This window comes from Apteryx rowi, unplaced genomic scaffold (genome assembly GCF_003343035.1).
Source record: "Apteryx rowi isolate R43461 unplaced genomic scaffold, aptRow1 scaffold_383, whole genome shotgun sequence".
Taxonomy (NCBI): Eukaryota; Metazoa; Chordata; class Aves; order Apterygiformes; family Apterygidae; genus Apteryx; species Apteryx rowi.
In genome coordinates, this window is record NW_020450341.1 from 12604 (window position 1) to 39957 (window position 27354).

Consider the following 27354-nt stretch of genomic DNA (forward strand, 5'->3'; position numbering starts at 1 on the left):
TTTTTTTATTCTGGACAACTTTCATGGAACAATATGCGTATCCTGAAAATTAAATGTTTCATTGTTTACCAAGATAATGAGTACTGCTATTACTTTCTGTATTTCATTGTATTTCTATGGGAAAACATTACAAATTGGCCAAAGAAAATTTTTGTAAAAATGAGTTCCTTAATTGGCGCATATGAATATGAGGCTTCTTTTACTGTTATACTGTGTCTTTGGATTGGATGTCATGTAACAGATTTGTTTCCTTAGGATGTAGTTTRTTATAATTAACAAGCTCTACCTGAAACCTTTCAAGCTAGATATTTATTCAAGCAACATGCTATCAAGGTTAAAAATGTTGCTGTATTTGTTATCAGCCCAAATTATACCTTTAAGCTTGTAGAAATATTTATATAAAAGTAAATTAGGTGTGTTTGGGTCATGTATCTGACACTTGTGTCAGAAGCTTAGCAGTGTTTTCTGGGGACTAATGGAGTATCAACTAGGGCAAAGATTTCTCCATTATATATTCAAATTACATATTTCAGGATAAGCAGGAAGTCCTGTAAAAGCAAAGGAAGCTCAGGTAAGGTGTCAGATAGTAATAAGCAGTTACGCAAAAATAAAAATGATAACACRCCTGTGTAGAAACACCAGAAGTATAGAGGACCACCTTTTGAAGGTGAAGACCTTCATGTGATAGGCATTACAGAAATCGAGTTGAATCAGWTACTTTACTATAGAAAGAAGCAGGGCGAGCCAAGCAGTAAGTTAGAAGGGTGGTGTTGTATTTGAGGTTTTGTGGAAAATCTCACACGGAGCTGTTCTGCTAGACTTTAGCTTCTGCTCCAGAAGGGCACAGGTCTACCAGATGTCCTCTGCCATATGTGCCAGCTGTGTACGGATATATTAGGCTAGAGCATTTCAAATGTCACTAGACGCATACGGGGATGCCTTAGGTTGCCTGGAGCATCTTAAATAGCGCTGTGTGCCTATGCTAAGCCAACTGAAGCAAGTCCCTGGTCACTACAGTCAGGGGAAGCTAGAGAATAATCCAAATTTAGGTGACGGTGTCTCAACCTGAGTTCCCTTTTCCGAGGTGAAATGTGGAGAAATTATTCTTTTGACAATTTTTGAGGCAGWGATTTCTAGAGYATATAAGGACAAAGACTTCCTGGCTTAAGTCTCTCACAATGCACTGAAACCAATGTAAGRGTRATGGGAGTTGAGCCAGCATCATAACAATAGTTTAATTAGTTTCATTATCAAMHTATGCTCAGTTYCAATATCTAAGGGTCAGGTAGKGCATATGTACCAAAGCAGTAATACTGATTTTAAGAAGGGAGATTTTGTATGGATCATCTTTAAATTTTAAACTGAGGATGGTAAGTCTGTTTTGCAAAAAACATTCATTATATACAGAGAAACAAGTCAGGATATGTATTGCAGGTTAACTGAAGTTACAACTCATAAGTATGACARCCTCTCAAAAAGTACAGTTTGGGCATCTGACAATAAAAGTGAAGCCCTTCAGTTATAACTGATTTTAAAACTTGAAACCAAACAAAATATTTTATATTCAAGTACAATACACCCAAATACAGCTGGCATAAATACCTTCCTATCTTGAGGGATTTTTGATCAGGAAACTATTTGCCATGGCCAAAATCTCCTCTCTGCTACTGTTTAGCATTTAACTAAATATTCTCTCTTAAAAAAGAACAAAAAMCAAACCACATACACACATATTTGTCTCTTACTAGATAACTGACAAAACAAAACCTCCACCCAGCTTCTTTTCYTTATGAARAACAATTTTGCATGGCCCCCATGGATCCATCTTTTGTTTCATGGTTTGCTGTTTTTTAARCCCAACATTTTGATTCATGTCTGTTAKCAGAGTCAAAGTTRGGTCATGAGTCACCTCCYATAACTTTAAGCTTCCTTCTCAGTAATAAYGAGAGATAGGCACCTTCTGGAAGTATCTATATTTTACGGCTCTTTTATTAATTGGGATGAATTGTTTTCAAGAGTTGCCTTTTTCTCTCCATGGACAATTAAATGGTATTCAGACAACTAGATAAACCTGGATGCCTGACTTTTAAGTACCATTTGCACCGTTCTATTGCTATTCACCCCAGTAAGATTTAAATGGAATAAAAATCTCTACCAAAGTAAAAAAGAACGGGTGAAAATGAAACTTAGTCGTTGCGCAGTTTTGATTAAATATAAATATAAATATTTTTTCTGGTTTAAAAAAGTCTTGTTTTTTTTTCTTTGCTGTGTCATGTATAAGTTACACATTTAATGGGCTTGTARTAAATGTAACAGAAATTATTTATACACTGTTCTCTGTTTAAGGCAAGCATACTTAGTGGTTTACATCCAAACTAAATTTAATCCGTCAAAAACTTCTTCCCTTCCTCCCTGTGTCTTGTCTACTCTCATACAATCACTGGATGAACACCGACTGGATTTGCCACCTTATTATGTTKTATTTTTAATTTTAACTTGATATATGAATATCACTGGTTCTCTGTGTAACAGATTTCCTTCTTATTATGATGCTCAGTACTTTCTTCAGTGTTTGTGTACACAGGGATAAAGTAATTTATTTTCATTCAGCATAAGTAAAGGCTATTAGATACTTCYCTTGTATTTACTGAATTAAATTAGAGCAGAGACAACATGTCTGTGAGATGAATCATGTTACAGYRGAGACTTTTCTTCTAATATTTTACAGGGGGACAAAGGAAGCCAAGGTGAAAGTGGTATCCAGGYATATCAGCTTTGTTTCTAATCAAAATCATTTGCCAACACTATTAATATGTGTTAAGAGTGGATTCARGAGAAATTTAAAAATGAAGCTGGATGGAAGGTGTGGTTGAAGACGGGTGGCAGCRCTGYGCCCTYGCTCGGTGCATCTGCCTGGGGGTGAGCCTGCTGCCTGCACCGGGGCAGCCCGTGCGYGGCCCCCACACTGGGGCGGGCTCTGGCTGTGGGTCGCGCGGCCACCYGGGACCATCCTGGGGCTGGCCTGGCCTCRGGCTGCCGGCCTCCCGCAGTCACGGGAGGACCTATAAGCCCTCGTAACCCAAGTAACACCRCYCTGCCTCTGCCTACCTGTGACATTGTAACCAGTGGGATYATCTAAATATTTTAAAATACTTGAAAATTATCTGATGTTATCTAATTATTCCAAAATTTAAATATTCTAAAATTATCTGTCTTGTTAKCTAAAAGCCACTGTCATACCTACAAGAAAAGGAGARTATCATGTCACTGCTCAGTTGCTAAACTGTTTCCTGTGTGTTCAGGGAAGAAACWGTATCTTGCCAGCACAGGTGCTAYTCTGAACTCTTGAAGAATAAGTATTTAGATTGATTGAGCTYGGTTTAGGATGAGATTTTAGGATTTACATHTTTGTATTATTTTTGATAGGTTAATTATTTCTCCCAAGTAAATGTATATTTTAAGATGATGTGTTTCTTTTCTGAAGGGACAAAAAGGAGAGAAAGGAAGACAAGGAATCTCAGGCTTGCAGGTACTGTTAAAATAATGATCTCAGCTCAAGAGAGCCACAATTTATATTTGTTTCATAAGATTGCTTCCATCAACATGGATAGTTCTTTGCATCAGATGAAATATATTTAACATAAGTCTTTATTTATCTGAATAAAACAATAATTTAAAAATAACAAATGCAGCAGGTGTGTAGAGAAGATGGAGCCACGCTCTTSTCAGAGGCGCTTAGTGGCAGGACAAGAGGAAACGGACACGAGTTGGAACGCAGGAAATTCCAGCTTGAGGCAAGGGAAAACATTTTGCTGTGAGAGGGGTCAAACACTGGAGCCGGCTGTCCAGAGAGGCTGAGGAGTCTCCATCCTTGGAGACACTCAAAGCCTGGCTGGAGATGACCCGGAGCAGCCTGCTCTAACAGGATCTGCCCCAAGCAGGAGCATGAACCTCGGAGGTCTCTTCTGACCGAGGTGATTCTGTGATTGTGGGAGATTATGTCTTGAGAAAGAGAATGAAAGTACATCTTCCTGTATTATTTAATTAAATCCATCATGGTGGAAAATTTTCATGAAACAATTACAAATTTACAAACATAAAATACCTAACAGTGCATAATGGCTTTTGTGAAAAGGTTATGAGTGATGCTTAACGTGTTAAGATTTTGCGTGTATCCTGCTACAGTTTTATGCACTTCTTTACTTCCTGTAGTATAGTGGGAGTCATTGCTGACATATTGTGTGCTCACAAATTACAGATGTTTCCTGTTTCAGCTGCAAAGCAGAGAGATCCAGTTGTTTCTCTTTCTTTTAAATCTAGGCCAATGCATTTTGATTGTGTCATAGTTGGCTATGCTGTTACACCACAGAAAATAACTGTTAGTATTTATAAATACTTGTGAACTACATAATCTATGTCATGTCTAAACAGAAAAGTATTTATTAGAAGTACATAGCTAAAACTAGATTTGGAAGGAAGTCGCAGTTGCGCTTTTCAGAATTACGACGTTGATACAGCTGCCTGTCTAGACAGGAGGAGCTAATTCCAGTGAAGCAGGGGCAGAACATCTGCATTGCATGTTAGCATGGTTTTATCACTCTCAGGGGTAGGTATCTTAACAGAAGTCTTGTAGTAAAGCTGAGCAGAAATTTTGGGGGAAAAAAAAGTTTAAAAGGCCAACAATTTTTTTTAACCAAATGTAACATCCTACTCTAACATTTTACAAATTAAACTTTTTGTTATTTCATTTTGAGAATAATGGACATATTTGCATATGCATATTTGCACATGCATTTGCATATGCATTTTTTAATTATAAAGTAAAATAAAATGGTAGTGAAAGAGCACCTTTTTTTCAGATAGACTGTTACAACCTGAATTGTTATTTCTTGCTTTTTTGAGAAAGCTGAAAAAATGATATGGGTTTAGTCTAAAACTGTTTTCCCACACTTACCTATTTTGGCCAGCAACCAAAAAAATCAATCATTCAGATAGTTTTGGTAGACAGTGCTGTATGTAGGTCCTTCCCCAGGTTTCCAGAAGCTTCAGAACTTCTCAAAGATATAATGCAGATTCCTTTGTCCATAAGAGTCCATCAGAAAAGTGAAAAAAGCCTGAGCTGAGCTGCCATCTTGCTGTGGAACTGAAAGATTGATGACTCCATTGAAGCAGGTGGCAGAAAGGACACTGGAACTCTTTGCCAAAATGCAACCTCTGGTGTACCAACTACGTCTGTATTTCAAAGGCTCTGAGCTTGATTTCTGTCTAGTAAGACAGTATTAAACAAATAGAATCCAGAGTCTCCTTTAGGTAGACCACAAAATTTTATTTCTTTTGTGTTTTGTTGAGTTAATAACGTTTTGTCTTTGCACTTGTACATTAATATAATATATAGTTTATAATATGTATGATATATTCCCAAGTTATCCTTTAGTGTATGATGTTAAAGGTATTACTAAAGTGTTTAACTCACTATGATATATATTTTTAATCCTTATATACAATTTGCTTTTTTGTAGAAATAGAAATCACAGAACTATTAAAATTAATGTTTGTGATTAATTTTTAAAAACAAAGGACAAAAATATTATATTTTTATTCCAAAATAATTTGGTTCAACTTGCTTTGTTAATATCTCTTTTTTGTGTTACTTTCTAAAGGGAGCAAAAGGATTGCGTGGAGAACAAGGGGAGGTATGTACTTTGTGTGTAATCACAAAATTGTTTCTGCAAATTATGTAATCTGTAAAGTGCATGTTCATAGTCTTATTTCTGTACTCCAAGTAAGAGAAGAGAAATGAATTAAGAAATATCAGAACAGAGAAAGAAGTAATACTTAAAAAGAGACAAAGTACATGTTGTTTATGAAATGCAAGATTAAAAAAAGAATTTTAAAGCCAAGCATTGCCTTTAAAAAAATAAAAAAGAGAAGTTGCTGGCTGAAGAAACTAAATAATTGAAGAAAAAAAAATCTAGAGGCTCTAAGTTCATTGAAAATATGAAATAATTCATAGAAGAATACTGAATATTTGATCAAAATGGTCCATCTAGTCCAATATCTGCCCTTCAGGAGCAGCCAATACAGCTTAGGATACAAATATAAGAATCAGGACACCTAAAGAAGATCCTTCCTCTTGTATACCGTCACTGTTTTTGGCAGTCAACAGTGGAGGGGCATTTAAGCTAGAGGATAGATCCAAAACATTGCATTTAATGTCATTCATGAGCTTGTCTAATTCCTTTTGAACTATGCTGATATACTGCACTTTCAGCTTCCGGAAAAGCCTGCGGGAAGGATTTCCACAGCTGAACTATTTATCTGTGTGTTTTAATCTTGACCAGAAGCTTTCATTGTGTGGCTTTATTTCATAGGTAATAAAAAGGAATATAGTGAAGCCTTTACAAGCATCTTTTTTTAGAGGATTCTGTCCTGTGAGAGTGGCTAAGAAAATCCCAGGCAGGATTCTTGCTCTCTATTATTAGGTTTATACTCAACTCAGCATGAAACTTGAGGGGTTACATATAAGGGGAAGCACATCTGGAGGGTCCTTCTTGGGCTGTCAGAACCTACATCTGTTTGATCTCTGGGAGACTTCTATAAGGCCCAGCTTTATATTTTATATATTTATGGTCAGATCTTTTGATCTTCATGCTGCATGTTGTTTAAAATACTGGAATTTAAATGATTGACTTTGTTAGTTATTTTTTATTCATTCCARTATAAGTGAGATCAGGGTGCACACTGTCCCATTAGTATCATTCTGCTTCAACTTTATTTAGAGATTTCTATGTTCAGTTATTTTCTGTTTTTTGTAACGTATTGTTGCATGTCAGTAACGGAGCATATTCTTTTGGAAGCTCAGTTCAGATAAATAATTAAATCTTTTTATGCATTTAACTTTGTGAATTGTCCTATAGGCTTCTAGGGTTCGACTGAATACTTAAAACTACAGTTTGGCTAAGGTGCCTTACTAATTATAGCCAAAATTGCTTAAAGATTACTTTTACATCATCAAACTAATCCCTCTAAATTTAAATCATCATAATAATATATTTCTCCTGAAAAATCCTATTAATAATATTCTTACTAAATGCTTACACGTCATGTGCTTACTCATCATATCCATAAAATGACTTTATTTTCTAATTTTTATAAAATATGTTGTCATTTGTTACACTCAAACTCCTTAATAAAAAGTTTCTTCAATATGTAACTCTCAGCAGTTACTGAAGTCTTTTCTGTTTTTTTGATTTTTCTTTGCCAATAAATAGGGTCGACAAACAAGGCCACACACAGGATGTGGCTGACCATTAAAAGACCGAGATATTCTGCAGAAAATGTTCCCTCAGCTGTTTCATTTGCTTTTTGGCAAGTTCTGCAGGCAGTTGTGCTGATGATTCCAGTGTTTTGTCCCGATGTTATTTTTTTTTAATATACTGGCCTCTTGCCTGTAATATTTTTCTACAGTAGGTGCCATTGTCCCAATATTGCCCTGATTCTTAATACTTTCTAGCCTTTTTAACATTTAATTCCAAATAAATCAACTTGCAAGTCAGATGTCTATATGTAAACTTAGTCTGTAGCTCTAAACATAATTAAAGTAAAAACAAATAACTTTTAATTACTAGAAATATTTTCTTGGCCCAAATGTTCACCTATGAATTCTAGAAATAATCACATAAATACATAGTTGGAAATCTATATAATCAATGTGATTTTCAGATCCCAACCCGTGCAACTTCTGCTAAGCTCCATACCTTATCTCCTAGCCTTTCAGACCCTGTGAGGATTGCTAAAATGGCTGTTAAAGGACAAAACATTTGTAATCATGTAACAGAAATGAACAATTACAAATTTATCCTATGTAACTAAGAATACCAAGTCCCCATGACTACTATGTTCAAGCTGACAGTATCAAGAAAGTAAAATATGATTACAATGTTGGAAAAAGACAGTTCTGAATTAGTGCACAACTTCTGTAATGGGAAGAGTGTACAGACTGCTGTTCAGGTTGTGCATGGCATCTTAGTGCTGGAGCATCTTTCCAGCAGTATTCTTCATCATTTGACTAACGTCTGTCATGTTTTTTTCATTTCTCTTGTTTTTTTTAAGAAGAAAAAGTGGCTGTCTTGTTTTAGTGGTATCTTTTGTGCATATATAGTTTTTGCTGTGTGGGTCCTGTAAGGTAGTGGAAGCAAAAAGAAAAAGAAAAACTTGTAATAAATTAATTTTTAAAAAGCATGGAAAACCAGTCACTTGAATATGTTTTTGTTTGATGGCTTTTCAGAGTAGGGTTGCACTGCCCCACTGGCTTAAAATTTCATTTACAGCAAAACTAAATGACTTAGTGGAAGAGCTCACTTAACCTGAACAAACCGTGGTCCTTTTGTGGTGCCAGGTACAATGTTAAGTGTTTTCTTTTTTTCCCTCATGTAGGTATCAGTTACAATGTCACAGTTTTGAGATAAAAACCATCTAAACATTTCTGCATAAAACTGAGTAAGCAGATACTGGATTTGAAGCTGGCTACTCTATAATAATTCATTAGGAGAACTCTGGGCATTTTATTAATTCAGAGCCTCCAGAAAGCTTTGAATGAACCATATATTTTTCTGATRTCAAGAATTTTGATAGTACTAGATAGAATGGTATAATGTAATATAAATTGCATAATTTAACAGAGTAAGTCTGTGAAGAATATGTGCCTGAGTGCTTCTTAAGCTTGTATTATTTGCTCCAATAAGTTTTCTTTGTCATGTACAGTGATCCTTGTTTCCATAGTTCCATCTAAAATAGTTGGAAAGGATAAAAGAACATATTAAAGTTGCTGATAACACTATGCAGAAGCTGTGCAAAAATGTAAGGAAAAAAAACTCATCAGGGATCAAAGATAGTATACTAACTTTAACCTTGGGCATGTACCAAATTGCATTGTACTGAAGTTTTGTTGACTCCAAGTTAGGGAAAGAGTTCCACATCAACTGTTACAGTAGGTAATTCCATACATTGAAGAATCATTCCTTTAATGAAGGTATGTCAAAATGTTTTCCAGCATTATTTTAACCTTTTCCAGCAAATCAAATGGACTGCAGTTGTTATCAATCATATGGAGAGTAACTGAAGTCAGAAGAAAAAAAAATTAATTGAAATCAAATGAATTTTTACTTTTCTCTATTCTGACCTGGATGAAGGGACAGAGTGCACCCTCAGCAAGTTTGCTGATGATACAAAACTGGGAGGAGTGGCCGATACCCCAGAGGGCTGTGCTGCCATTCAAAGAGACCTGGACAGGCTGGAGAGGTGGGCGGAGAGGAACCTCCTGAAGTTCTACAAAGGAAAGTGCAGGGTCCTGCACCTAGGGAGGAATAACCCCAGGCACCAGTACAGGTTGGGGGTTGACCTGCTGGAAAGCAGCTCTGCCGAGAAGGACCTGGGAGTGCTGGTGGACACCAAGTTAAGCATGAGGCAGMAATGTGCCCTTGTGGCCAAGAAGGCCAATGGTCTCCTGGGGTGCATCAGGAAGAGTGTTGCCAGCGGGTGGAGGGAGGTGATCCTCCCTCTCTACTCAGCCCTGGTGAGGCCACATCTGGAGTACTGCGTCCAGTTCTGGGCTCCCCAGTACAAGAGGGATGTGGCACTACTGGAGCAAGTCCAGCGAAGGGCTACAAGATGATTAGGGGACTGGAGCATCTCTCTTATGAGGAAAGGCTGAGAGAGCTGGGCCTGTTTAGCTTGGAGAAGAGAAGGCTGAGAGGAGATCTTATCAATGTGTACAAGTGTCTGAAGGGAGGGTGTCAAGAGGATGGGGCCAGACTCTTTTCAGTGGTGCCCAGCAACAGGACGCGAGGCAACGGGCACAAACTGAAACACAGACGCTTCCATCTGAACATGAGGAAAAACTTTTTCACTGTGAGGGTGACAGAGCCCTGGCACAGGTTGCCCAGAGAGGTTGTGGAGTCTCCTTCTCTGGAGATATTCAAAACCCGCCTGGATGCAATCCTGTKCGATGTGCTCTAGGTGACCCTGCTTGAGCAGGGGGGTTGGACTAGATGATCTCCAGAGGTCCCTTCCAACCTCARCSATTCTGTGATTCTGTGATTATTTGTCTCTTGACTATTATAGTAAATGGGAAATTTGCCAAGGATTTCAATGGAGCCAGAATTTCACTTGTAATTTTTCCAGCCTTCTAAGAAGGATTTTAATGTACTGGAATGACTTAGATAATTTATCATGAAAAAGTGAATAAAACCTTTTCTTCCATATATGAATAAGGAAGGCTTTTTTTGTTTTATATTAATTAATAAGCAAAATAGATCTGTTTAAGATTGAAATTTAGGTATTTAAAGATTAAAAAAATTATCCATGATGGTAATTTTTTTCTAGATTTATTTCTAGATATTTAGAATTTATTTCTAGATATATTTGGCAAATATTTGTATCTGAAATAGTTGTTAAGGCTTCAATACATGTTAGTGAAATAGGTCTACTATTCAGTGTCAAGTTAATTTTCAATGACAGCTTGATCATATTCATTTTATGAAGATTATCAATGGAGATTTTCTTAGAATGCCTTTGCTTGGTGCTACATGGCTTCCAAATGACSTGTGAAAGACATGATTGACTTTTTGTTGGTTTTGATTTCAGAAAGGTGAGAAAGGAGATCCAGGCATTCGAGGCATCAATGGACAAAAAGGAGAATCCGGTATCCAGGGCTTGGTTGGACCTCCTGGTCTCAGAGGTCAGCCAGGAGACAGAGGGCCCCCGGGACTACCTGGATCAGATGGAAAACCTGTATGTATTGGACCTCAGACTTACCATTTTCAGCACCTAAACCCCCCCAAACAAATGCATACTTTCTGATTTTATAACACTTCTCTGTTCAACTCAGGCACGAGAATTTTCAGAAGAATTTATTCGGCAGGTGTGTTCAGATGTACTAAGAAGTGAGTTCCAGAGATTCTTTATGGATCTTTCTAATTTAAAGTGCTAAAGAGGCTTCCTGATAATTATCAAGATGCTTTCGTGAAAGTAAAATCAGTAGTGCTGATTTATCACTGATGTATATATATCTGTAGATATATATTTCTGTGCCACAGCTCCATAGCCATTTTGTTTCCTAAGGGGATTATCCTCTCTATTTAGAGGAAGCCGTTTCTGTTGTAGTGGTTGGGGGGTGATACTTTTGTATTTTCGTGTGCACAGCCGTAGTGTTTCAATGTCACAAGGCTCTAAGCAGTTTTTGTTTGGGTTCTCCCAGCCCAGTTGCCTGCCATCCTGCAGAGCGGGAGGCTGCAGAACTGCAATCACTGCCAGTCCCAAAGCGCTTCCCCRGGACTTCCAGGGCCGCCAGGTCCGAGAGGCCCAGAAGGCCCACGAGGGTTTCCTGGTTTGCCAGGAAATGACGGTGTTCCAGGTCTGACAGGCATTCCAGGTCGCCCTGGCGCTCGTGGGACGAGAGGTACTGCATGCTCGAGTCACAGTGCCGGTTCTTGCTTCCGGCTTTGCGTGGGGGGACAGCAGGATGGGGTAAGGGAATGGCTGGGAATGGATCACAGCAGGGACCTGAGGGCATGGTGCAATGTAAATGTGTCACTGCCTATGAAGAATGCATGCCGGGAGTGGAGAAAACACAACAGTGCGGCAAGATAACTAGTGTTTAGTTCTGCTATAGTTAAACTTTGTGTTGATCTTCCTACAGAGTTTTCTGTTTTCTCTATAGTCTTATGTAGATGTTTTTAACAGCATTTAATTTTTTTTTGATCAAACAGGTTATTTAGGCATGGATTTAAATGCATTTCCATGTTTTCTAGTGTTTTTTCCCCCTAAACTTACTTGTTTCTGCTATTTTAAAGGACTTTAAAATGACAGATATTCACCAGTCATTTACTGCCTGCTACCCTATAGGCTGGTATTATGGCATGTGACACCCTTATACTCCTCTGATTTTTCTCTGTACTCTTCCATATCTTAACTTCTAGCAAATGCTAGCCTGATTTCCTGGGGTTTTCTCCTTTTTTTCCTTTCATTTCACAAGGCTTTTTACTCCTTTCTTTATGCTTTTCTTAAACTTTCTGGTTTCTTTTTAATAATATTAGCAATGACCAAACTAGTATTAATGTTTTTAGGTAACTCAGCCATATGAGCGTTCCCACTTATTTCTGTGGGTTTATTTGCAACTTATAGTTAAGTATGCATATGCAGTCTGGAACTGTACAAAGACAACAAGTAATGTCCATAATTTGGTAAATGTGGYCCCAGCGGCCACTGTGTTTCCTATAGCATCAAAATAATTGGGAAATCTGTATGAAATATTGCTAGCTAGTAATGTACCACAGGTAGACAGGCATAGGGTTGGTAAATACTCACTTTGTGGCTTACTAACTGTGACCCAGAATGTCAAATTCACTCTGGGCATGATGATGATTTATCTGTAGTGCTTGCATAATTTCATCCCCAGAAGGACAATGTGCAGTTTTCTTCTGGAACCGATACTGATTAATCTTTCTGGCTACTCTGTAAGAGATGGAAACACAGATGTCTGTTTCTATAAAGAAACTGAATTCATTGGGTTGCACTAGTGTGAAAGAGCACAGATTTTGCTTCCCTTGACATTTCTTCTTTGGTGGAGATTTTAATMCAGCTGTACACTTGGGAAGATTGTCTCTGTAGTCAGTATTTCACGGGGGCTGTGGTGAATATCTTACACTTCCTTCATGCTTCTTAAAAACTCTACAACGCTGCGTTTCTTAAAAATTCTGCCAATGAAAAGCCAAAGACACTTAACAAAAAAATTTCTTAATTCCCCATCATCTATTTCCTCACTACGCAGTGTCTATCTCCTTAACAGGTGCTACACTGACTGACTCTTAATTTAGTAGAAATGAGGATAGTTAAGAAGCCTGTTACACTCTACAGATTATGAGGAAACGCTTATTTTATATCCCATGATTTGCTTTTGAACTATTACATTTTTTATTCAATAACTGTTCTCAAATGCTGACTTCTGAATTTCTCAAACAAAAATATTCTTAGTGTGCAAAGATATGCATGTGTTTGCTAATCCACAGGCCCGCCAGGAAAAAATGGAGTAAAAGGCAGTCAAGGAATTGGAGTTCCTGGGATCCAAGGTCCCCCTGGTCCTCCAGGTGAGGGTTGGTTCAGCTGTGCAGATTTAGTGCATAAGAATAATTTAAAAAGTGTATTTTATAAAAATTATTAATATAATTTGGAAAGACTGAAATAGTTTTTAAACATCTTAATTACCCTGTACATTTTAATGCTTAATGCCTGACTCTTGTCTGTCTTTTAAATTGCTGTAGAATATTATTTAATGTGTAAGGTAGGTCTTCTAAAGATTGGCACTAGAGGTTCCTATTTCTTGGTAGACTGGATCAAGTACTCTTTGACAAAGCAGTATCTGTTTGATTTGAAAACCGAGCCCTGATATAGTCATGTGACTTCTAACCATTGCTCAGTGAAGGCAAGTGCTCTTCCTAACAGCAGTGTGTTCTTGCAGAATACAAAGCTGAGTGTTCGTAAGAGATGTTAGGGCCTGATCCAAAGCTGAAGAATGAATGGAAATCAGAGGACTTTGATTCATGCGCTGGGGTTTCAGATTAAATGACAAAGTCTAAACAGTGTACGAAAGCAGATTTTTATACTGCCTTTTAAAAGATAGTTTTATTTAAAGTCTTCTCCCTGCTTTTTTATTTAAAATCTTGGTCAGATAACATGTTAATAATATGAACATATAAACACTTTGTGACAGGAAGTGTCTTTTTCACGGAATGAAGTTTTCTTTGTCTGGATACTGCTCTTCACCAAAGAGCAGGGGTTTTGTGGGTCTGTATTTGCCCTTGTTTTCATTTTAATATATCTTCAGTAAGGCATTTGTTTATTGCATGTGTGTTGTTAAGGTCCTGAAGGTCCCCCAGGTATGAGCAAGGAAGGACGTCCTGGAGAACGTGGACAGCCGGGTAAAGACGGAGATCGTGGCAGTCCTGGAATGCCGGGGCCGGTTGGACCACCTGGAATCTGTGATCCATCACTGTGTTTTAGTGTCATTGTGGGAAGAGATCCATTTAGAAAGGGACCAAATTATTAATTTGTGATATGATACATTAGAGAATAGGTATGGTGCTTGTCTTTTATGGTCTTTAAAGTCTCAGGAAGGTGACCAGCAATAATCCCATAAACAGGAACAAAAGTACCTCTGATATTATAAATTAATAAGAATCCCAAAGGTTATACATTCCTTTTTAAAAGAAACTCCAGTAATTTTTTGTAGCTTTCATTGATGGAATCTCAAGTGTTTTTAAAGAGAGATCAGTTTTAACAGGAATAAAATTAACTGTAATATTTGGTGTTTGCTATTTAAGTGCCCTATCATACTCCTGCTACTACTGAAGTCCTTTACAAAACTTCTGCTGACTCCAATGGGAGCAGGATTAGGCATTAATAGTTATTGGTCAGGTGTAAATTACTGTGAAATTTTTCACATGCAGCCTACCTACACAGTATTTGATTTGAAAGAATGTGGCTGGCTTTTACTTCATATGTGTGTGAATCTCACTGGCTTGTGTACATTTCACATGTCTTAGCTCAAAGTGTTCCATTAGCGAAAGCATATATGAGGTTTTTATAGATTAAGAAAAAGGAATATTGGGACTTGTTATGGAAGTAATATCACCTATCTTGCTATGCAACTCCTAGTTTAAAATCAAGGTTAAATGCAAGGGTAGAACTCCTACTGATTCAAGCAGGGCTAGGATTTTACAGAAGATGATACTTTTAACTACAAAAGGGTCCCATGTGGGTGATTTGGCTTATGTGAAAATTGCATTTTTTTTAACTGGTATACCTGGCTTGGACCTATAATTTGACAAAAATAAAAAAAATGTTTGTACAACCAAAATGAAACAGTTCTGCATAATTATGGATTAAGTTGTATACCCTTTACAGTTTCTTCCCAAGGACTACAGTTGTTGCATAGAAGAAGCAGGTTTACAAGAAGAAAGGTCTAACTGCTGGCTAACTAGCTGTATTGTTTGTTATGCTGTTTCCTTGTTCATTTTAAGTGAGCTATGTGTAATTTTCATTGTATGCTTTGCTAATAAGGTGTATTGCTTGCTTTGACATAAAGAGCAAAGGCACAGTTCCCATTAGGGTCTGAAATCCTTTTCTTAAATTAATGCAGAATCCTGTATTGAACTTAACCAAAGCTTTATAAGTGGCTTTTTCTAATGTGGTGTTTTTCTGTTGTCATACTATCAGAGATTGGTAATATGCTTGACATTCAAGGAAAAATAAAATTTTGTACAGAACTGGTGGTAGCTAGATGAGCAATCGGAAGTTGCCCGTGTTGCGTATAGCATAGAAGAGTGCCTCCTGGAGGGGCATTTCCACCTGAGGGGTATTTCCACCTCGCCGCTGGGTTTTTTATTTGGTGTCCTTCCCCGAGGAAGGGCAGGGCGAAGTGCGATGCCGGATCTGGGGCCAGCCCTGGCAGCCCCTGCCTGCTGTGTCCCACCAGGGAGGGTCCCAGTGAGCGCTGCCCCTCGCCAAACTGAGCCTCTGCCATACCAGGAAGCCCAGCAGAGTGCAAACATGACTGTCCCCTAAAGCTAGTTTGAAAACCTGTGAGATGATCCTTGGAAGATACCCATTGTCTGAATGTATGAAGTAAAAACCCGAGAAATGAAGTTATGCATGAAATTTTCTCTCCCAAGTAAGTCACTCAAATTATTCAGTGTTGCTCAGCATCCACTACGCTGGCAGGATGTTGCTTGTGTGAACAAGTATTGTTTGAATTTGTGGAAACTGGAATCTAAAAACATCATATTCAATCTGTCCAGTCTCAGGGCATTTATTTTCTGAGCGCTGCATCAGTGAGGAATCAGACCCCTGCACTTTTCTAGATCCTCTCCACATTGTATGCTAGTTTAAGTCAATGTTTAAGGCACCTTTTCCAAGAAAATGTATGGCATTGTGACTGGCAGGCCACATCTTTTGGGAGGTGTTGTGGGGGGAAGCAGAAACAAAAAAAGAGCAAGTCAGAAGGACACCTGACTGCAGGGAACACCAGCAGCAGAAAGCCAGAATTCCTGACTGGTAGAAAATCCCAATACTTACTTTCATTGTGATTTAAAGCAACACATACACATTCTTCCACATCAGAAAACTGGGGAAAATTTTGAAAGTTTCAGAATATTTCACTTTTATGCATTTGTGTGGGAGAAAAATTTTCCTTCTATATCCGAACACTTCAGTTTCATCAAGAGGAATCAAAATTTTAACATAGTGCATTTGACCGGGAAAAATGTCTTGATTCATCTAGCCAATCCAATTTCTTGGTAGCTTAGGTTATGATTTTGTTTTGTAAAAGTAGTGGCGTTGCAGTCACCCCATTGGTCCTTTTGGAGGGTTGCTTCAAAACTCTTATTCTGACTGAGGCTTTTCCTGTAATTTCCAGTTTGCCTCTATTGATGGCCACTTTATATACCTTTATTCTCATGCTAATGTTGCCTTTGACTTGAGTAACTTTTCTTTTGACATCTTTCAGAAAGTCCCTGTGTTCCTTGTCAGCATTTTGCTGACCTGTGCTAGCAAAACTCTGCTTCCTCTCAGCAAGCAAAACTCTTTTTTCTCCACCTGCTTGAAAGGCTGCCCACCCTCCGTATCATCCTCACAGCTCTCTGCTTCATGTCTTTTGTGAACGAGTCGTTTTAGCAATTATAACCATAATTCTAGGTAAGGGCTTATGTGCACCTCATTGGCACTGATACATACTCAAAATATCTAGCTCTGTTCTACTTCACATTTTCTTAATTTTGGGGGCAAGTTATACAAAAGCCATGTAGGTATTCTGTGATTAACTAGTTTTACCCAGTTCTATTTTCTCTTCTGCTTTTTCTAGCTGATGAACTAAGCTAAGGGTAATTCAGGTTGGAAGGGACCTCTACTCAAAGTAGATAAGCTTATTAGTTCTTAAGTGCATGAGCTTGCACCTTGTACCACTACATTTCAGAGCTTTTTTTGCTGTTCTAACTCTAAACTAATTGTTCCTGTATTCTGATCCTCRTGATCCAGCCTTCATTAGCATGCTCCTACATTTTTGTGTCAAGGTCACTAAGGAAAATAATGCTATCAAGCCAAAGACCAGTTCTGGAAACAATCCACTATTTACCTATCCCATTTGATACACCTTTGAATATTCCCATTTACCTTACTTTCTTATTCATTTTATTGTTCCCTTAATTGGAAAACTGTATCTTTTACTTTTTTGTCTGTATTAATAAAAAGAGAGACTTTTACTTCACCTGTGCTCCTTCTGGTAGGTAGGACAGCCAATTCAGAACTAGCAGATTTCTGTACAGCGCTGCATAAATCTTAGGTACAGCTTTAAAATAATATCTCATGTTGCAGCTATTTCACTTTGTATAATAAGGTACTCAGAAAGACTGACTTTGTAAACTTAATGATTAAGAGGCTTCACTGAATGTAGAAAAGTCACTTTCAAACCCTTTATCTGCAACAGGAGTAGATTTGAACCTGAATCTATTTGATTGCCTTAGCTGCTGAGCTGTTGGATGCTTTGAGCTTCAGTCTTTCTATATCTTTGACCTGGTATGCTCTGAATTTGAGTTTGCTGAACCTTTCACATTTCTTCAGAAAAGGTTTGTTTTTGACAAGCTGGAATTTTTCAAAGGAAGTGCTAACTAACCTGTTCAGGTGCTTTTTTGAAAGCGGATAACAATGTGGGTTCTTTTAATGAAGAAAAATGCTTTGAAAACCTAGTCCTGTATGATCAAATAGCCAGAAACTGTTAGTATCTTGCATCCCATTGAGATGCATACATTATAGTCTAATAACCTGTGATTTAGACTATTGTTCCATATAAGATTTTATCAAGCCAGTATTTGGCTGAGTTCACATCCTTTCACTTTCTGACTTCATTTGACTTACTGGGATGATAGAATAAAATGTAGGTATGTTCAAAATCATATCTTGATTGGATCTTTTAGCTGAGATTATGAATATTTTCCTAGATCTTCAACTACTTCTAAAGTAAGAGGTTAAACAAATGCTATAAACTTGAGTATTATCAGATGAATGATCCACAGAAGAGATACTCGTGTTTACTGTTCATACAAACTATATGAGGTTCTACAGTGTTGATCTGCAGTGAGAAGCTGTGAATAAAAAAATACTACTGTAAATCATGTCACTATGTGCCAGATATTGTCTGGAAGCATTTATGAGAAACTCTGTTAACTGACATTTACTTACTCTCCTGACAGTCTTTAAAACTAGAGCTTGGGCTAATTTTTAAGCAGAGGAAAAGATGCTAAAAGAATTTCTGGACTTTTTTTAGTAGCAGCTTGTTGCGTGACCTTGAGTTAAAAAATCCATGGTTGATCTAATGCCTGTTGGTGTCAGTAAAACTACAATTCACTATAGTAAGTTTTGAAAAGGACTTCAACTCTTCATATCTCTGTGTTTGTAAAATGCATTTAAAATTTATACACTACAGTGGTTGATTGCTATTGCGTCTTAGATAGTGAGGTATGTACTTGGACATAAAGATGCAGAATTGCAAAGTATTAGTATTGGAGCTGAATTTCTTAGTGAAAGTTTAGTGGTGTACAGAGCTCAGCCATTTACTCTGTACCTCTGAGAGTCATGATCTTCTTAGGGAAGTTTGGAGTAAGTAAATATGGAGTGCTGTGTGTTTTTATATATATATGTATGTATTATTTAGTAAAAGATCAGATGTCATATATGGCTTCCACACGTGCAGGATTTATTTGGTGTGTGTGTATATATATCTACACACATGCGCACACACACACAAAGTATACATATATGTGTATACACACACACACCATATACATATATATACCATATATATATAGAGTGTGTGTATATATATGTATATGTGTATATATGTGTGTGTGTGTATATATATATGGTTCTCTGTTCTTCTTTGCTTAGCTGAAAGACATTATGGTCTTCCAATTAAATAAGTAAAAAAAAAAGAAAAAGAATAAAGTTAACTCTGCTGTAACAACTGAACTATCACAGCCCTACTACTGCTTCAGAGCCCAGTTATCATCAGCTTCAGGTGTAGCCAATATAATTCAAGGTTGCTTAGCCCCATAGAGGAGGAGCTGAGAATCATCTCATTTCTCAAAAAACCCTCAATAATAAGAAATTTCTATTGGTGCATCTGACTGGCTTGGTGGTGTATTGGATCTGTCTTTTTTAGTTCACACTGACTGAATCAAGTCCCTGTGAAAAGAGATGATAATATTTTCTTGTAGGTGGAAAACATAGAGGATACACCTGTAAACGTAGAGGATAAACCAAAGCATAGTGTTAATAGACAATATTTCCTCATAGAGGATGCCAGGTAACTATCTGTTCTATACATACTAGAGAATCCAAATCCRTTTTTTACAGTAGGCAAATCATTACTATGTGATACCTGAGTTTTCCTTTAGAAGTATTTTCCCCCTCCCAGTGTTTACTGTGTTTGCAAAAAGTGCTTTTAGTAACAAAGAAATATTTTGGTGATGTGCCAGTATATTATATTATTCTGTGCTATTCTTTCCTTTCTTGGCAAAAGATGCAAGCATTAGAAGCTGTTTTTCCAGAAGCGGTGTCTGGCCACTCGACTAGCTCTCCAGAAGGTATATTGACGGGTCGGAGGTTCCTTGGTTGTCTGCCACAGGCTTATAGAAATATGTAAGTGTTCTGTGTTGGTTTCCTGATGCTTTTTGACACCATTTCCTCCTGTCACTGATAAAAGTACATAGTATTCTTCCACTTAAGGAAAAGGTAGGTGTGAATTCATCAGAAGATTTATCCATGTGACTGTTAGGCATCATATGTCCATATTGCCTGTAAAAAGTCTCTCTCTTGTGTTAGAAGCTCGTAAATTCTGGAGAGTGTTCCATTTGCTGTTTTCAGTTTTCTCTTGTGTAAAGTATGAAAAAAATCCTTGGCAGCTCTGTGACACATTGTAATCATGTATGAAATAGTATGCAAAAAAAGGAGATACTGCTTAGAAACTGTGTTTCAACCAAAATAATTGTTTTGAAGTGTTGAAAAATACAATGCTACCCTAAGACATGGAAAAAAGAAGCTGTAGTGTAAGTAGGAAAGATTCCTCAAGGCATGTGAATCTCGTACTGACCTGAGAAGGGATTTTGCTTGCTACCTCCAGTGTGGACAAGAGATATCCTGAAGAAAAAAACAGCATGAGAAATACAGTAGCCTGGATATCAAATGAAGGAAAAGGAAATGGTTGCTCGCTTCACTCCTCCGTTCTAATATAACATATGTTTTGAATGAATTATGCTTCTCCCTGTCCCCTACAAAAAAATAATGGGAAAATGCACTATGGAAATAACACCCACTTGATACGAAGTGACAGACCTCCCAGAGGTGCAAGCTCAAGACAAATGTGTCATTGGTGAGCATCAGGGATCTCTGACAGCCAGGGCTAAAGTTCTGGTGTAAGCACAAGAGATCATAACATCTGTCCCAGCCTGCTGTTATCTAACTTCCCCTCTGGAAATTGGCAAGCAACTGCTAACACTCAAACAGTGTTTGTGTTATAAAAGTTAAAAAAGATTTTTTTGTATACTCAGTAAGTCTTTTTACAATATTTCTTAGAATAAAACCCAAAACCTAGAACTGAGGAAAAAAATCTGGCTCTGTGGGTTTAGGATCCCATAAATCTTGTACTGAAAATACAAAGCTATTTGAGCTGGGGAACTAGGTTAGATTACCTTCATGAGGAAGGGGCTGAACTGACATTTATAAAATCCCCAATACTTTCATCCTTTCTCTATACCAAAGTTTCTGTTATACCCATGAAATCAAGCAGCCAGCAKCTTACTCAGATTTTATCATGCTCAAGATAGAAGTAGGTTAATACCATATACATTTATTTACTGACAAATACATCATTGCTTTAAGGATTATTTCACATTATGTGCATGCTGGCAAAAGCTTGAGAAACCTTAGAATATTACTTTGATAGTAACTCACTATTGGTACATTATGATATGTTTTACTGGTTAAGAAAGTGACGGCACAGCCCTGACCACTGTAAGATCACTTTTTTTAAAACCTGGATCAAGAGTGAGTAAGCCAATATTTAACATATACTTGATAATCAACTGACAAGACAAATCTTGGAGCTATATTTGATAAGGGAATTTGTAATATGGTTGTGAAGTTGTGGCTACTACAGGGGAAACTCCGCTCCTATGCGTTGCTAAATGGAGCCCTTAGTAAAGCCTGTAAGTGGTATGAATCATAAGAGATTAATTCCCAGCAGGCTGAGGGGTGTTACTGCTAAATTTAATGCAGCTGAACTGAGTTCCTGACTGCAGTGGAAAAACACAGAAGTAACTTGGTAAGTAGGTGCTAGGACTAAGCATTTTAGGTTATAAAAGGGGAGTTTGAGAACAAAAATGGCTCTGTGACAAGAATGCAGATAGATACTTTTGAGCTGGACTTGTGCATAACATTCTCTCTGGGAAGTCAACATTCAGGTTTGATCCTGAATTGTTAATGAACTAGTTGACCGTACAGCATCTGACTGTAATCTAACAGAAAAATAAATATCAGCTAATGAATGGTGGCTATTTTTCCATCTCTGGACTTTGTATGAGTATTCTTTCTATAGCAGGAACAGACCCAGACTCCATATATGTGGGAGTGTTGTGCAGTCACTTTGCCAGGAACAAAATACTTAATGTAGAAATGTGTGTTATGTTGACCAGTCAACTGGAGAGAAAATAACTGGAGTCTTCTCACCTCCACTCCTAGTTACATGTGCCACTAGAGTGCAGTGACATAGGAGGATGATTAGAGAACAGGTACCGATGTGACAAAAGACAGAAAGGAGCTGTTACCTGTGCCAGCTCTTTCAGACGTGAATCTTTTAGATTTTGAGCAGAGCAGAAGGCAGTAGGTACAATGCTGGTAAAATGAGAGAGAAAAATTCTATTCAGATTATAAATTTTATATAGTGCTGGCTGCTACCTGGTGATTTCTAAGAAAATAGAGATCCAGTCTGTATTTTGGGTTTGGGATTTTTTTTGCTTGATAGCATTTAAAGGCCAGATGGTATCTCTATGGTGTACTCTTCCATAGAAGTTTCATGATTTTGACGTCTTTTTCTCTCCCTTTTCTTTTGCTCTCCTCGCCCAGCTTGCAGCTATGGCATGTCTGCTTTAACACATGTTGCAACTTGTCCATTCACTGTTTTTTCATAAATTTTCTGCTATGCTACTCTTTGCTGTCTTTGTGTGCTTCTATCCACGTCTTCCTTCTTCAGTCTCTCGTGAGGTGCTTGGAAYGCTCCTATGAACAGGAGGTGCAAAATCCAAGTGTTCCCTTGGGGCCTGAGTTAGCGGAAGTGGCACAGGAATTGTCACCTGGCTGTTGAGAGCTGTGCGCATATACTGCTGCCGCTAACAATGTCTCTCCCTCTCCCTCTTCTGATTGCTGAGTTGTGTCTGAGGTAGAGTAGAGGTCTGCATGGAAAGGACAGCAGATCTTGCACAGATTTACTAGCAGAAGGGCTCACCTACCCAACATGGTAGGGCACCCTTAGCTGCCGTGGTGGGAAGAAGCTCTGACATATTGATACACAAAATCTTTCTTTGTGACAGCACCATTTTTTCTTCCACTCTGAAGCTGTTACTCAGGCTGGGAGAGTCTGGTAGCAAAAACTGATTGCTCTCTGAAATAAACTTTCTGCCTGTTTGCACTCAACTTCTTATGCTCCTACATTGTGCATACAGCAAATGTCAGGCTCAAACCCTTTACTGCATAAAGATTGAGGCTGAATATTTCTCTCATTAAGCGAGTTATAGAGCTGACTACAGACATTGCTGTCAGACCTAGCTGACATTGCTAGGTGCAATTTAATGGATTGCAATATATAGGACATCAGAGGATGTAACAGTGTCTTTTGCCCTTCAATTCTAAAGACTTTGGCTTGCCTATCTAGTGTATCAGAACAGACTGTGCAAAGGGCTGTGGTTCCTCTCTATAAAAATGATCAGGGTAAATACTGAGGAGGGAGGAGGAAGAACTACTTAAGTCAAAGGACAATGTTACTGCACAAGCAGAGGGGTATAATCTGCCCACAGGTGAATTGCAATGGAAGGCAAGGGGAGAATTAGTATAGCTTTGTCTCTGAAGGATGTTGGAGAGAAGAGCCTGTGGCAACTTCTACCTACTCATGTATAACTGTTCTTGTGATAAGCACCCACTAGAGACAGGCAGACATCTGGAGCAAACCCAGGAGTAGATGTCATCCTCCTGCTAATTCCCTGTAGCTGTTTGAGTAAATTCTGTGGCTCTGTGTACAAATACTTCTACTGGTTCTCTCCAGAACTTCTAAATTTGGGTTCATATGTGTAGAATTTCTTCTACTAATATTTGTTAACTGGGCTGTACCAAAGTAAATGCCTAGCAGAGGTAGGCAGGTATTCTCAACAGATAATGCTTTTCTTTGCTTTTTCAAAACAAACAAACAAAAAACCCTCTGGTCAAAATGGAATCTGAATGGGAAGTTAGTCACCAGTTAAGTGAAGAGTGGTTGTTCCTGCGTGTGTGAGAACAAGCGACCAACTCTCAGCTGTATGAGAACTGAGTTCTCAGCTGGGCTGTGGAAATCACTGAGCATATTCAGTCAGTGCAGGGTTGCAGGGTTGTCTTTGGTTTTCCGTGCCAATTCGTGCAGGTCCTGGCGTACTGATGAGGCTGAGGAGGGCACTTTCAATTCATAAACTCTTAAATTCAACCTGAAAATGAAACAATTTAATTTTGAAATATTACATTTCTGTGAAATTAAGAACATTTCCTACACAATTCTGTATTTAAGTTCTACTGGTTTTAAACAAATCTTTAGGAATTTACTAAAATGCTTTTGTTTCTGATAATGCAGATTCCTTACATATAATACTGATTATCTGAGAGATGATGGGTTTGTTATTCCTTTTCTCATGCTGTATTGAGCTACTCCAAAAAAAGGTTATTACTGTGGGAATGACAGATAACCTGAGCAGAGTTCCCAGGGGAGAGGACTGTGTAAGTTGAGCTCAGTAATTAATTCTGATATGAAAATGCCTGGGAAGGAGAAAACTTTCATTACTTGTCTGAACAGTGCTGTGGCATACATCAGTAAAGATGACATGAACATTTATTTCTTTAAAGTTTATCCAATGTATGTATGTATTTAAGTGCCATTAATTTCAAGCAGGTCAAACAGGAAAATCTTAACACCAGTCCCAAACTCTTCAAAATTGACAGGAACCTTTTCTCAGCATTAAAGCAATGTCTCATATTTACTCCATCTGTTGGGCCTATATGCCAAGTAAAGAAATACTGTGTTTGGATGGAGTGAAATTTCAATTTCTAGTAAAAATATTTGGATTCCGCAGAACTTTATATATACATAACAAAATGTTCCTTCATATAAATGTTTAAAACAAATGTTTAAACAAATTGTCATCTGTTAAAGTGCCCAAAGGGCACTGGGTGTTGACAAATGGAAATTCATTTTTTATAGTAAGTGTACTAATGGGAATTCTTTTATGGCTATGCGAGGTGTTCCAGCATACCCCCGATGGTCAGTGATCTGGTTTGCCATGTTGGTTCATCAAAGGAAAGACACCTGCTTGTGTGCTTTGGTTTCAGACAAGCTCATATGCTCATTTTCCATCTGCATATAATAGCAGGGAAATATTTAACTCCACTATTTTTTATTGCAGAGATTCTTCAAGGTCATTCTGGAGTCACTTATCTGAAGACTATGGGAGAAATTCAAAGTTAAAAGGAGGATTTCTCTACTTACATATGTGTTACAACTGGGGTCAGCTGCTCTCTCTTCTCTTGGTCACTTGTCTCTTCTCTCTTGCAGTTCTGCATGTGGAGCATCCAGGAGGTCTTTCACATCTATTTAGATTCAGAAAGCAAAATACAGAACACAAAATGAAAGGGAAAGAAATTTCATGTTGGTAATTGGGTGGAAAACCTAAAGATTGTACGCTTGTATTTCAGAGGGAGAATTAGTATAAGACGTACGGGTCTGTGAGGAAAAGCACAGACCCTTCCCTGCTTTGGCTGCACCTGTGTGCCTGAAGGGCTGCCTCCGCTCCTCTTCCCTGCAACCACCTCCGGTTAGGAGCCAGGCTGGAAGATCAGGAAAACTTATAACATGTTGGGGGACTAGGCTTTTTGATGCAATGCGGATACTTTGCCTGTTTGAATTATCAATCACTTCCACTGCAGCTGGAATATGATGGATTTTCTTAAAGCACTTTGAGAATGATTGGTAAAGTCCATTTCCAGTAGGCTAGGAGAAAACACAGTAAGAGAGGTGAGATTCAGTGCAAGACATCTAATTTAGGTGTATACATACAGCTGTCTACACATGGGCTAGATGCCACAGCTCTATATATAGTCACTGACCACCTGGGCCTCAGTTCAGTTGCCCCCATACAATGTCAATATGAATGACATATGAGATGCCCTAGTGTATCTTGTCTGCCATGTAGCTGCTGATCAAGGAGGGCTTGGTCTCCCAGAGGTCGGTCATACTTCTCTCATACTTGCCAGATATGGGCATTAGGCTCCTATGCTTAAATATCTGAATCCCACCCTTGACATCCTATTCATGGAAAGCTGAAATGCTCTCCAGGCTCCACTGACTATATTCACCACTCTGCATGCTCTGTCATGGCGGCATAGACAAGTTTTTGCCTTGCAGATACCTAAATCACAGCCAGTATGTGCCTGAGAAGCTGTAACTGGGTATGTTGCAGAAATGTAATTGCTTGTGATCATTTCTCTATAGTTTGCACTAATTTGAACTCTTCTCTGAATTTGATTTGAGAGACTTAAAAAGTCTGGATATAAGTGACATCTCACCAAGAAAGCACAGATGTAGGAAGAACACAGATACAGTTAGTTTAATGTAAAATGATTGATTTTTATTTTTCAAGAAGCCAAAGCATGTGCTATTCAAGTATTCAAAATTCCATACACAATATTACACTAGATCATCTCCAAAGTTGCCTCTGTGCCATGTTTAAGTTACTGTACTGGTTGGAACAAAATGAAATTACATTGGAAACTTGTATATAGAACCTCTTGTTTTTCGTTTTATTTGAGTGCGTTTTTGTATTTTGCTCTAGTAATTCGATTTCTTCCAGTTAGCGTCAAGTTACAAGAGGCAGTATGCTTTTTTCTGCCCTCTCAACTACAGTAGGCCATATTTTAATGCTGGGGAATTAAAAAAAAACAACAACACAAAAACTTGCACTGTTTTTAACAAAAGTTAACACAGGCTTCTAATTTTGGGTCCTCTTGTTTTTGTGCATACAGCTATAGTAAAAGTTTCTGGATACAAGTGTCTAGGTGAAGTTTTGTTAGTCAGAATAGTAGGTATTCTTTATCATTCTTTTTTTCAAATGAAAATAAACATGACATGTAAGCCATTGCTATAAACATAACCAAGAAATGTAAATATATGCATAAACAAATTAACAGGGGTGAGGCAGGACAACTTTAAAGGACACACAAGCACGTTAAATTGAGAAAGTAGTCTTTTGTAAGCATTAGAGTATAAAAGGAAGGAGACAATTACATATTTTTAAGTGAAATGAAAAACATCTCTAAAATATTTAAGAAGATAATTCTGGTTAATAAAGCAAGACCATACAGAAGAGCTGACTTTGAAATGCTACAGTGTGGTAACTACTGACTTGTACACACACAAAAGGGAGAATTTGCATTAAAAACAGTGAATGAATAAAAAGCCAAGATAAATTAAAAATAATGCATTTCTTGATAAATATTTTATATGGTATGATTATGGAGGAAAACTGGAAAAGCTGCTTTAAAGGTACAGTGTCCTAACTGAGCTATCAGATACGTTAGTCCTCAGAAAATACTTCCATTTCTTATTTTCATTATTATGTTTCTATTGGATCACTGAATTAGTGAACCATGTGTATTGCAGGCAGATGAATAAACTCCTTGGGGCTATCAGACCTAGCAGTACCTGTGGGCTTCAAACTAGACATGTTTAAATACTTTACTTGTTCACAGCCTTCTAAGTGGTGGAATAAATATTGTCAGGAGCTGTACGTAGGAATTAGTGTTTAACAACAACTTTCACAGAATCACAGAATGGTTGAGGTTGGAAGGGACCTCTGGAGATCATCTAGTCCAACCCCCCTGCTCAAGCAGGGTCACCTAGAGCACRTTGCACAGGRTYGCVTCCAGGYGGGTTTTGAATATCTCCAGAGAAGGAGACTCCAC

The 27354-nt window shown here is 37.9% G+C and overlaps 1 protein-coding gene across 1 annotated transcript in view; it reads left to right on the plus strand.

Moving 5' to 3' along the window:
* COL21A1 (collagen type XXI alpha 1 chain) overlaps positions 1–14104 on the plus strand; it is an 18212-nt gene extending 4108 nt beyond the window's left edge. Inside the window, exons 3-10 of the mRNA XM_026074260.1 lie at positions 2729–2762; positions 3483–3529; positions 5661–5693; positions 10645–10791; positions 10889–10943; positions 11258–11458; positions 13068–13145; positions 13917–14104. Coding sequence (XP_025930045.1) covers positions 2729–2762; positions 3483–3529; positions 5661–5693; positions 10645–10791; positions 10889–10943; positions 11258–11458; positions 13068–13145; positions 13917–14104 — 783 coding nt within the window. The remainder of the gene's footprint in view (positions 1–2728; positions 2763–3482; positions 3530–5660; positions 5694–10644; positions 10792–10888; positions 10944–11257; positions 11459–13067; positions 13146–13916) is intronic.
* The last annotated feature ends 13250 nt before the right edge of the window (positions 14105–27354 follow it).